This window comes from Pongo abelii, chromosome 20 (genome assembly GCF_028885655.2).
Source record: "Pongo abelii isolate AG06213 chromosome 20, NHGRI_mPonAbe1-v2.0_pri, whole genome shotgun sequence".
In the NCBI taxonomy this organism is placed as follows: Eukaryota; Metazoa; Chordata; class Mammalia; order Primates; family Hominidae; genus Pongo; species Pongo abelii.
Window position 1 is genome coordinate 54,188,269 of NC_072005.2, and position 13,071 is coordinate 54,201,339.

Below are 13,071 nucleotides of genomic sequence, written 5' to 3' on the forward strand. Positions count from 1 at the left end.
TGAGAAGGCGGCCATCCATCCACAAGCCATGGAGAGAGGCCTCAGGAGAAACTGACCCCACTGGCACCTTGATCTTGGACTTCCTGCCTGCAGAATTGTGAGAAAATAAGGCCAGGCACAGTGACTCACATCTGCAATTCCAGCACTCTGGGAGGCCCAGGTGGGTGGGTCACTTGAGGTCAGGGGTTCGAGACCAGCCTGGGCAACATGGTGAAACCCCATCTCAAAAAAAAAAAAACAAAACGGTGAGGAAATAAAAGCCTATAGTTGAAGCCACCCCGCTTCAACTTTTGTTAGGGCAGCAGAGCTGACAAATCTGGTGAGCTGGGAAAGGTTGGCATCCAGGGGCCTGGGGGTCCTGGCCGTCAGATCCAGCAGCTATCATTGAGCCACAGGTGAGATGACTTTGAGCCGTTGGGGTTGGGGGAGTTGGCAAGGAAAAGATGGCAATTTAATGACTGTATGATCACCTGTGTATCTGAGGAAATACGCTTGTTCTCTTTAGGTTCATGGGGGAGAACGATGCAGAATGTTCCAGGAGCTGTTCCAAAATGCCCAGCACACTTTCCTGTGCTCCCTTCCTCAGCCCAAGAGCTGCCAAGTCACTCAGGGATAAACCGGGTCATTATCCCAGACGTCTGCCTCTTCCTCACCCTCACACTGGACTATCAAGACCTGCCAATTCCACCTCCTCTTCAGTGTCTCTGCTCCTCCCAGTCTCATCTGCCAGTACCTTATGCAGCATCTTTTCCATCCAGGATGCAACACTGCCTCCCGCTCTGATTTCTCTCTTCCTGGTTTTCCAGCTCTAATCCTTTCTCTGAACAGCAATGGGCACAGTGGCAACAGAGCAAAGCTAGTAGGGAGGTAGGTGCTTGAGCTAGATGCCGATTTGAATTTGACTTCTTCACTCATTAGCTGTGTGACCCTGAGCAAGTTACTTTTATTTATTTATTTTTTTCTTGAGACAGTCTTGCTCTGTCACCCAGGCTATAGTGCAGTGGTGCAATCTCGGCTCACTGCAACCTCCGCCTCCTGGGCTCAAGTGATTCTCCTGCCTCAGCCTCCCGAGTAACTAGGACCACAGGCACTCACCACTACGCCTGGCTAAATATTTTTTTGTATTTGTAGTAGAGACGGGGTTTCGCTGTGTTGGCCAGGCTGGTCTCGAACTCCTGACCTCAGGTGATCCACCCACCTCGGCCTCCCAAAGTGCTAGGATTACAAACATGAGCCACTGCACTGGGCCCCTGAGCAAGTTACTTAACATGTCTGTTCTCGTCTGTAAAACCAGGAAGAGAGAGTAACACCTATCCCTTACAGATTTATGAGGAATAGATAGGAGTCTACCTATAGCACTTAGGATGTTGGGAGGATGGTTTAACATGGCCACAGTAACCAGTTATTTAATCAAACGCTAGCCTAGGTGTGGCTGTGAAGGTATTTTGTAGACGTGGTTGACAGCCAAAATCAATTGACTTCCAGAAGATCATTCTCAGTAATGTGGGTGGGCCTCATCTACTCAGTTGAAGGCTTTAAGGGCAAAACAGTTTCTGGAGAAGAAATTCCGCCTCCAGACTGGAGTGTCAAATTCCGCCTCAGGCATGTGTATGCTCATTGCAGCACTATTCACAATAGCAAAGACATGGAATCAACCAAATATACCCATCAATGGTAGACTGGATAAAGAAAATGTGGTACATATACACCATGGAATACTATGCAGCCAGAAAAAGGAACAAGATCATGTCCTTTGCAGGGACAGGGATGGAGCTGGAAGTCATTATCCTCAGCAAACTAATGCAGGAACAGAAAACCAAACACCACATATTCTCACTTATAAGTGGGAGCTGAATGATGAGAACACATGGACACAGGGAGGGGAACAACACACACTGGGGCCTGTTGAGGGGGCGGTGGGAGGGAAAACATCAGGGTCAACAGCTAATGCATGTGGGGCTTAATACCTAGGTGATGGGTTGATAGGTGCAGCAAACCACCATGGCATACGTTTACCTGGGTAACAAACCTGCACGTCCCGCACATGTATCCTCAAACTTTAAATTAAATTAAATTTTAAAAAATCCTGTCTCAGTTTCTGGCCTGTTGGCCTGCCCCATGGATTTTGGACTTGTCATCTTCACAATCCCATGAGCCAATTTGTTAAAATAAATATCTCTAGTTAGATAGACAGAGATAGATAGCTATAAATACATAGACATAGATATATAGATTTGGGCAGACAGAGACATAGATAGGTAGATATAGATAGATATCTTATTGGCTCTGTTTCTCTGAAGAAACCTAACACATCTAGCAAATAGTAGGCACTTAATAAATATTAACTTCTACAAGATTTTAGCAGCACAAAAGCAAATCACACCTACATTGCTTTGTATAACCCTTTAATATTTAACATGTTAAAGCAAACTAAACGTGGCCTGAGGACTCCATACTTCTTCTTTTTTTTCGAGACAGAGTTTCACTCTTGTTGCCCAGGCTGGAGTGCAATGGCGTGATCTCAGCTCACTGCAACCTCCGCCTCCTGGGTTCAAGCGATTCTCCTGCCTCAGCCTCCCGAGTAGCTAGGATTACAGGCATGTGCCACCACGCCCGGCGAATTTTGTATTTTTGCATTTTTAGTAGAGACAGGGTTTGCCATGTTGGCGAGGCTGATCTCAAGCTCCTGACCTCAAGCGATCCACCCTCCTCGGCCTCTCAAATTGCTGGGATTACAGCCATGAGCCACCACGCCCGGCCATTCGATCTTATACTTTTATTTATTTATTTTAGAGAGGAGGTCTCACTACGTTGCCCAGGCTAGCTGGTCTTTAACTCCTGGCCTCAAGCGACCCTCCCGCCTAGGCTAGCTGGTCTTTAACTCCTGGCCTCAAGCGACCCTCCCGCCTCAGCCTCCTGAGTAGCTGGGACTACAGGCGTGAGCCATCACACCTGGCTTTTTAAAATGTTTTATCTATTTATTAATTTTGTTTAAAAAAGATGAGGTCTCACAGTGTTGTCCAGGCTAGTCTTGAACGCCTGGGCTCAAGTATATCTTACAGTAAGTTAAGAATTGGCTGGGCGCAGTGGCTCACGCCTGTAATCCCAGCACTTTGGGAGGCTGAGGTGGGCGGATCACAAGGTCAGGAGTTCGAGACCAGCCTGGCCAATATGATGAAACCCTGTCTCTACTAAAACTACAAAAATTAGCTGGGTGTGGCGGTGCGTGCCTGTTGTCCCAGCTACTCGGGAGGCTGAGGCAGGAGAATCGCTTGAACCCGGGAGGCGGAGGTTGCAGTGAGCCAAAATTGCACCACCACACTCCAGCTTGGGTGACAGAGCGAGACTCCATCTCAAACAAACAAACAAAAACAAAAAACAAAACAAAAAAATATGTTCTTTAAAAGAAAACTTTTTAAGGGATAGGGGTCTCACTCTGAGTGCAGTGGTGCACTCATAGTTCACTGCAGCCTCCAACTCCTGGGCTTAAGGAATCCTCCCACCTCAGCCTCCCTGAATAGCTGGGACTACAGGTGCACACACCACCATGCCCGGTTAGGATGTATGTTCCCATCTCAGCACAGGAGCCAGGCATTATGGAAAGTCATAGTGAGGCTTCGTGTGGCACATTCCATCTCTCTCCATTACCCACCAGAGGGGTAAACCCAAGCCTCTCATCTGCCAGACTGAAGTCAGTAGATGAACTCTGGCTGACTTTCCCCACATTTCCACTTGGTAGGCTCATTGTCACTCATTCTTCAAGTTGCTTCTGAGCTATCGCCTTGGAAAAGGAGCCTTCTTCATCAACCCCATCTAAGGGGAGCTTGGACAACAATAGCTCACAGACATCAAGTTAATAGTCGGCTCCTTCTTTAAATTGTAGACAAAGGAAACCAGAGAATAGACTGATTTCATCCAACAGAGATAAAAACAGGAATTTATGTAACATGAATAAAAGGAGGAGGAAAGGAAATCTACAGAGTCTGAAGAGAGTACACTTTGATTTCCTTTCCTTGGTGAGCTGCTGATCAGCTGGTCAGGAGGACTCTGGGTGTGTCTGTGCCTGGACACCAGGCCATCATAGAGGTGAGAGGTTGGATGTCTGGGGGTGAGACTGGCTGTCTCTGGGTCATCTCAGGAAGGTAGTGGCCTTAGCAACTAACTGTCTTCATTGTCCCTCATCCAAGCTACTTCACTCTCAGAATTTCTCACCAGGTACCTGCTCTCGCCTCTCCTTGTCTCTCTGTAGAATTTACTTATTTATTACTTTTTCGAGACAGGGTCTTGCTCTGTCACCCAGGCTGGAATGCAGTGACACAATCATAGCTCACTACAGCCTCGACCTCTTGGGCTCAAGCAATCCTCCTGCCTCAGCCTCCTGAGTAGCTGGGACCATGGGAACGCACTACCATGCCCAGCTAATTTTTTACAAAAAATTTTTGTAGAGATGGGTTCTTGCTATGTTGCCCAAGCTTGTCTTGAACTCCTGGGCTCAAGTGATCTTCCTGCCTCAGCCTCCCAAAGTGCTGGGATTACAGATGTGAGCCACTGCACCCAGCCCTCTCCACAGAACTTAGCCCAGTCAGGGATGGACTTGCCTGTGGTTGGCTTACCTGTCTATTCTCCATCTTGTCCTCTAGACCATGAGTCCTCCAGGCAGGCACCTGGTCTGTCATTTCCCCTTTGTCACCCCTACCCCCAGCCTGCTATTAGGAGAGTTATTATTTCATGCTAATGACTCAAGACATCCTAGACGGATGGATGGCCGGGTGGGTGGATAGAGGGTGGGCGTATCAGTCCATTCTTGCATTGCTATAAAGAAGTACCTGACGTTGGATAATTTATAAAGAAAAGAGGTTTAATTGGCTCACAGTTCTGGATGCTGTATAGGAAGCACGGTGCTGGCATCTGCTTCTGGTGGGGCCTCAGGAAGCTTCCAATCATGATGGAAGGTGAAGGGGGAGCAGGCACATCACTTGTCGAGAGCAGGAGCAAGAGAGCAAGGGGGAAGGTGCCACACACTTCTAAACAACCGTATCTCACATGAACTCAGAGCAAGCACTCACTCATCACCAAGAGGATGACGCTAAGTCATTCATGAGGGATCCGCCCCCATGATCCAATCACCTTCCACCAGACCCCACCTCCAACACTGGGGATTACATTTCTTTTTCTTTTAATTTAATTTAATTTTAAGTTCCAGGATACATGTGCAGGATGTGCAGATTTGTTACATAGGTAAATGTGTGCCATGGTGGTTTGCTGCACCTATCAACCCATCACCTAGGTATTAAGCCCCGCATGCATTAGCTATTTTTCCTGGGGCTCTTCTTCTCCCCACCGCCCCCAACAGGCCCCAGTGTGTGTTGTTCCCCTCCCTGTGTCCATGTGTTCTCATCATTCATCTCCCACTTATAAGTGAGAACATGTGATGTTTGATTTTCTGTTCCTGCATTAGTTTGCTGAGGATAATGACTTCCAGCTCCACCCATGTCCCTGCAAAGGACATGATCTTGTTCCTTTTTCTGGCTGCATAGTATTCCATGGTGTATATGTACCACATTTTCTTTATCCAGTTTTTCACTGATGGGCATTTGGGTTGATTCCATGTCTTTGATATTGTGAATAGTGCTGCAGTGAACATACATGTGCCTGTATCTTTCTAACAGAATGATTTATATTCCTTTGGGCATATACCCAGTAATGGGATTGCTGAGTCAAATGGTATTTCTGTATCTAGATCCTTGAGGAATTGCCACACTGTCTTCTACAATGGTTGAACTAATTTACACTGGGGGATTACATTTCAACATGAGATTTGGAAGGGAACAAACATCCAAACTATACCAGTGGGACATCTGGTCATGTCCCCTGCAGGACTGGCCCAAAGGGGTAGGGAAGAGCAAGAGCGGGGAGAAGGTTGGTGGCACTTACTGTTGATGACACTTATCACACTACACATGGTACCTTTCCTTTCGGGGTCCTCATGGGGCTGCTCCTGCTTTTCCAGGGAGGTCCTGGTCCAATTCTCGAGCATCTCAGTCAGCCAGGTGTGTTCAGGCTCACCGCCTTCATCTACATCAAGAAACCCAGGTGGTCTCAGATGCTGTTTAAGTACCCTGCCAAGTACACCACAGACCCTACTCTGCCTCATCTTCTGCAATGCCCTGCGGTTCCTCCCGAGGTGACCTCCTTCTCCAGGTGACCTTCTCTCCCCTTGCCTTCTGTTGCCCCCCATGTTACCTCGCTCTCTCTGACTTTCTGGCCTCTTTTTTCTAGCTCCTTCATCTCTGCCTCCACCTCTACTCATCTTTTGCATGCCCATCTTCTTCAGGGTTGGAGGCAAAGTCTTCCCCTCTTTTATTTATTTATTTATTTAAGACAGAGTCTTGCTCTGTTGCCCAGGTTGGAGTGCAATGGGGCAATCTCAGCTCACTGCAACCTCTGCCTCCCAGTTTCAAGCGATTCCCCTGGCTCAGCCTCCGGAGTATCTGGGACTACAGGCACACACCACCACCAGGCCTGGCTAATTTTTGTATTTTTAGTACAGATGGGGTTTCACCATGTTGGCCAGGCTGGTCTCGAACTCCTGACCTCAAGTGATCCACCCGCCTCAGCCTCCCAAAGTGCTGGGATTACAGGCATTGAGCTACCATGCCTGGCATCCCCTCTTTTATTTTTATCCACACTCATGAATTAGATGATGCTCAACTCTCCCTCTCTCACACACACTGATAATAGCTCTGCTCACATTTGCTGAGAACGTCACCTGCCAGGCTCATCTTGGCATTTTGCATAAATTCCACCCTTCAACCTTCACCGCATTCCTTGGAGTGAGCTCTCTGAGGCTTCTTTTATAAGGGATTAATCCGAATCAAGAGGGCTCCACCCTCATGGTCTCAACACCTCCCAAAGGCCCCATCTCTTAATACCATCACCTTGGGGTTGCCATTTCTTTTTTGTTGTTGTTGTTGAGACAGGTTGTCGCTCTGTCACCCAGGCTGGAGTGCAGTGGTACAATCACCAGCCTACCATCCCACAACGTTAGTTAGCCATTTGTAGGTTGGAGATAGATTCTCCTTCCAGACTTGTCTATAACCAGCATATGGTGAATGCTGATGTCTAAAAACAACATTAAAGAGTGCCATGTGGCAAGAAGTTGGCTCTCTGCAACCCAGAAGAGGGTTCCCCAGAATCCAACCCTACTGGTACTCTGATCTTGGACTTCCAGCCTCCAGAACTGAGAAATTAATCTCTGTTGTTGCTAAGCCAGCCAGCCTATGTATGGCACTTTGTTCTGGCAGCCTTTACAACTAAAACAGGGAGGGAGGCATGAAGTGGATGCAGGGCTGTGCTCAGGACCTACCTTCACTCTGTACCTGACTGTTGGCCTGTGAAAAAGCCACACTTGCATCTTCCACAACTGGAAGAAAGACCACCTTTGTCAGCCTCTGCTGTAGTTAGGCTGGGGCCATGGGACTGATCCTGGCCAACAGGAGGTGTGTGGAGCTGGTGCCTGCTACTTCCAGGCCTGGCTACAAAAGGCCTTCTGTGGCTCTCCAGCTCTCTCCTCTCATGGAACAGACAAGGAGACCTTGTGCCAAGAGGAGAAGCAACGAGATGCAAGCAGCTTGGCCCAGTGTGGTGGCTCACACCCATAATCCCAGCACTTTGGGAGGCCCAGGCAGGCAGATCACTTGAGGTCAGGAGTTCGAGAGCAAACTCAGTAGAGAGAGTAAACTCATCTCTACTAAAAATGCAAAAATTAGCCAGGTGTGGTGGCAGGTGCCTGTAATCCCAGCTATTCAGGAGTCTGGGGCAAGAGAGTAGCTGGAACCTGGAAGGCAGAGGTTGCAGTGAGCTGAGATTGTGCCACTGCACTCCAGCCTGGGTGACAGAGCTAGACTCTGTCTCCAAAAAAAAAAGAAAGAAAGAAAGAAAAGAAAAGAAAAGAAAGGAAAAAAAGACGCAAACAGCTTGGATGCCTAAGTTCCACATGGAGCCAAGTTGCCCTGGAAGAACACTCAACCCATATTGCTTTTTGGGTAAGCAAAATAGAAACCCTTCGTGTCTTAAGCTATAGCAATTTGTGGTTTCTTTGCGCAGTGTAGCCTCTCCTGAACAAATATAGTCTCCTCCATAATATAATCCAACTTCTCCATACAGAATTCATCTGATACTTTGTTCTTGTTCTCCATACTCCCACCATAGGTCGTCTGGCTCCTTCATTACTCCCAACCCATGTAGTTTTGGGAAGTATTTTTCCTCTCAATTTGCTAATTGCCTCAGGCTGTTCCCATTTTCTGCCTCTGACACTTGGATCCTAGGCATACCTAGGGTATATCTGACGGCTATGTACATGGATCCTATGGTTAGAGTGTGTCAGTTTGAACTCCGATCCTGCCCCCTCCTGGCTGCGTGGCCTCAGGAACCTGTGAGAGTCCATGCTCCTCTCCATTCCCAAAGGAGCACCACATGAATCAGACACGTAAAGTTTTTAGGACAATGGCTGACTTCAAGCCAGTGTGCAGTCCACACTATCATTAGGGATTCATGGCAAAGTAGGATGCTTACCTTCTGGGGGAGGATGTTCCCCTTGCAAACTTTCTTGCAGCCTCAGTAATCGGGCTGCAAAAGAGCAGAGGCAGGGGGAATGTTTAACTGTACAGTAAAGTCACTAGTTATAGAAAATACAGATTACCTGCAGGGACGTCTCTTTAATAGAAATGGCAGCCATGGGTTGGAGTCTGTTGATACAGGTTCTGGAGAACTAATTTTGTACCTGTCTTCCAACTCTGTGCTCAGTGACCTCATGTTGGTAGCTTGAAATTTGCCATGATGTGATCAAGTGGGTTTCATACCAGGAATGCAGGGATGGCTTAACATACACAAGTCAACAAATGTGATATATCACGGAAACCGAATTAAAAACAAAAATCATAGGAGATGCAGAAGCATTTCACAAAATCCCACATCCCTTTATGATTAAAGCCCTCAACAAAATCGGTATACAAGAGACATACTTCAATGTAATAAAAGCCATCTATGACAGACCCACAGCCAACATTACACTGAACAGGGAAAAGTTTAAAGCATTCCCCCGAGAACTGGAATAAGACAAGGATGCCCACTTTTACCACTTGTATTCAACATAGTACTGGAAGTCCTAGCCACAGCCATCAGACAAGAGAAAGAAATGAAGGGCATCCAAACTGGTAAAGAGGAAGTCAAACTGTTACTGTTCACTGATGATACGATTGTACACCTAGAAAACCCTAAAGACTCATCCAAAAAGCTCCTAGGTCTGATGAATGAATTCAGTAGAGTTTCAGGACACAAAATCAATGTACATAAATCAGTAGCACTGCTATACACCAACAGTGACCAAGCTGAGGTTCAAATCAAGAACTCAACCCCTTTTACAACAGCTGCAAAAAAATAAAATAAAATACTCAGGAATATACCTAACCAAGGAGGTGAAAGACTACTACAAGGAAAACTACAAAACACTGCTGAAAGAAATCATAGGCGACACAAACAAATGGAAACACATCCCATGCTCATGGATGGGTAGAATCAATATTGGGAAAATGACCACACTGCCAAAAGGAATCTACAAGTTCAATGTAATTCCCATCAAAATACTATCATTTTTCACAGAACTAAAAAATCCTAACATTCTGGGTTTTTTTTGTTTTGTTTTGTTTTTTTTTTGAGACATAGTCTCACTCTGTTGCCCAGGCTGGAGTGCAATGGCCGATTTTGGCTCACTGCAACCTCTGCTTCCCAGGTTCAAGTGATTCTCCTGCCTCAGCCTCCTGAGTAGTTGGGATTACAGGCGCATGCACCATGCCTGGCTAATTTTTGTATTTTTAGTACAGACAGGGTTTCACCATGTTGGCCAGGCTGGTCTCGAACTCCTGACCTCAGGTGATCCAACCACCTTGGCCTCCCAAAGTGCTGGGATTACAGACATGAGCTACCACACTCAGCCACAATCCTAAAATTCATATGAACCAAAAAAGAGCCTGCATAGCCAAAGCAAAGACTAAGCAAAAAGAACAAATCTGGAGGCATCACATTACCCAATCAAATTATACTACAAGCCTATAGTTACCAAAACTGTATCATACTGGTATAAAATTAGGCATGTAAAACAATGGAACAGAATAGAGAGCCCAGAAATAAAGCCAAATACTTAGACAGCCAACTGATCTTTGACAAAGCAAACAAAAACATAAAGTGAGGGAAAGGGCACCTTATTCAACAAATGGTGCTGGGATAACTGGCAAGCCACATGTAGGAGAATGAAGCTGGATCCTTATTTCTCACCTTATACAAAAATCAACTCACAAATTCAATGTGAATTTGCATCAAAGACTTAAATATAAGACCAGAAACCATAAAAATTCTAGAAGATAACATCAGAAAAACTCTTCTAGATGTTGGCTTGGGCAACAAGTTCATGACCAAGAGCCCAAAAGCAAATGCAACAAAAACAAAAATAAACATATGGATATATGGGAACGGTGGCTCATGCCTGTAATCCTGGCACTTTGGGAGGCCCAGCTGGGTGGATCTTAAGGTCAGGAGTTCCAGACCAACAGGATGAAACCCCATCTCTATTAAAAATACAAAAATTGGCCAGGTATGGTGTTGGATGCCTGTAATCCCAGCTACTCAGGAGGCTGAGGCAGGAGAATTGCTTAAGTCTGGGAGGTGGAGATTGCAGTGAGCCGAGATCGTGCTGCTGCACTGAAGCCTGGGTGACGGAGTGAGACTCCGTCTCAAAAATAAATAAATATATGGGACCTGAGTAAATTAAAAAGCTTCTGTACAGCAAAGGAAATAATTATCAGAGTAAACACATAACCCACTGAATGGGAGCAAATATTTGCAAACTAGGCATCCACAAAAGATGATTATACAGAACCTATAAGGAACTCAAAGAAATCAGCAAGAAGAAAACGAATAATCCCACCGAAAAGCATCCCAATGATATGAACAGACATTTCTCAAAAGAAGATATTCCAGTGGCCAAGAAACATATGAAAAAATGGTCAGTATCACTAATCATTAAAGAAATGCAAATTAAAGCCACAATGAGATACCATCGTACTCCCACAAGAATGGCCATTGATAAAAATTCAAAAAAAACCCATAGACGTTGGTGTGGATGTGGTGAAAATGTGACACTAACACACTGCTGGTGGGAATGTAAATTAGTACAACCTCTATGGAAAACAGTATGGAGAGTCCTCAAAGAACTAAAAGTAGATCTACCATTCGATCCAGCAATCCCACTACTGGGTATCTACCCAAAGGAAAGGCAGCCATTATATGAAAAAGACACTTGTGGGCTGGGTGCAGTGGCTCACGCCTGTAATCCCAACACTTTGGGAGGCCGAGGAGGGCAGATCACTCGAGGTCAGGAGTTCAAGACCAGCCTGGCCAACATGGTGAAACCCCATCTCTACTAAAAATACAAAAATTAGCTGGATGCGGTGGTGCACACCTGTAGTTTCAGCTACTTGGGAGGCTGAGGCAGGAGAATCACTTGAACCTGCGAGTTGGAGGTTGCAGTGAGATTGCACCACTGCATTCCAGCCTGGGCAACAGAGCGAGACTCTGCCTCAGAAAAAAAAAAAAAAAAGACACGTGCACATGTATGTTTATAGCAGCACAATTCACAATTGAAAGATGTGGAACCGGCTGAGCATGGTGGCTCATGCCTGTAATCCCAGCACTTTGGGAGGCCGAGGCGGGTGGATCATGAGGTCAGGAGATCGAGACCATCCTGGCTAACACCCGTCTCTACTAAAAATACAAAAAAAAAAAAAAATTAGCTGGGCACAGTGGCGGGTGCCTGTAGTCCCAGCTACTCAGGAGGCTGTGGCAGGAGAATGGTGTGAACCTGGGAGGCGGAGCTTGTGGTGAGCCGAGATCGCGCCACTGCACTCCAGCCTGGGTGACAGAGTGAGACTGTCTCAAAAAAAAAAAAAAAAAGAAAGATGAACCCACCTAAGTGCCCATTGACCAATGAGTGGATACAGAATATGTGGTATATAAACACCATGGAATACGACTCAGCCATAAAAAAGAATAAAATAATGTCTTTTGCAGAAACTTGGATGGAGGCCATCATTCTAAGTGAAGTAACTCAGGAATGTAAAACCAAAAACCATATGTTCTCACTTTTAAGTGGGAGCTAAGCTATGGGTATGCAAAGGCATACAGAGTGGCATAACGGACTCCAGAGATTCAGAAAGGGGAGGGTAGAGAGGTGGGGATAAAAAACTACACATTGGGGCCAGGAGTGGTGGGTCATGCCTGTAATCCTGGCACTTTGGGAGGCCGAGGCAGGTGGATCACCTGAGGTCAGGAGTTCGAGACCAGTCTGACCAACATGGAGAAACTCTGTCTGTACTAAAAAAATACAAAATTAGCCAGGCATGGTGGTGCATGCCTATAGTCCCAGCTACTTGGGAGGTTGAGGCAGGAGAATGGCTTGAACCCAGGAGGCAGAGGTTGCAGTGAGCAGAGATCGCTCCATTGCACTCCAGCCTCGGCAACAAGAGTGAAATTCCATCACAAAAAACAAGAACAAAAACAAAAAAACACTACACATTGGGGCCAGGTGTGGTGGCTCATGTCTGTAATCCCAGCACTTTGGGAGGCCAAGGCGGGCAGATTGCTTGAGCTCAGAAGTTCGAGACCAGCCTGACCAACAGGGCAAAACCTCATCTCTACTAAAAATATAAAAATTAGCCGGGCATGGTGGTACGTGCCTGTAATTCCACCTACCAGGGAGGCTGAGGCAGGAGAAGCACTTGAACCCAGGATACAGAGGTTGCAGTGAGACGAGATCTTGCTACTGCACTCCAGCCTGGGCAACAGAGTGAGACTGTCTCAAAAAACAAAACCAAAAAACTACATATTGAATGCAACATACTCTAAAACATACACTGATGAGTGGACTACAGTCTCAGAATTTACTACTACATAATTCACCGTGTAACAGAAACCACTTGTACCCTAAAAGCTATTGAAGTAAAAATTCAACAAAACAAA

General features: G+C 46.2%; 1 protein-coding gene across 5 annotated transcripts in view; it reads right to left on the reverse strand.

Moving 5' to 3' along the window:
* PLA2G4C (phospholipase A2 group IVC) overlaps positions 1 to 13,071 on the reverse strand; it is a 65,907-nt gene that overhangs the window by 20,896 nt on the left and 31,940 nt on the right. For 4 of the 5 annotated variants that reach the window (XR_008516656.2, XM_024237685.3, XM_054540823.2 and 1 more), the window contains exons 11-12: positions 8,575 to 8,628; positions 5,968 to 6,075 (exon numbers count right to left, since the gene is read on the reverse strand). Coding sequence is in view for 4 of the 5 variants with exons in the window: in XM_024237685.3 (XP_024093453.3) it covers positions 5,968 to 6,075; positions 8,575 to 8,628 (162 nt within the window). In the remaining variant the exon portion in view is untranslated. The remainder of the gene's footprint in view (positions 1 to 5,967; positions 6,076 to 8,574; positions 8,629 to 13,071) is intronic. The other variant, XM_054540824.2, reaches the window with a different exon arrangement.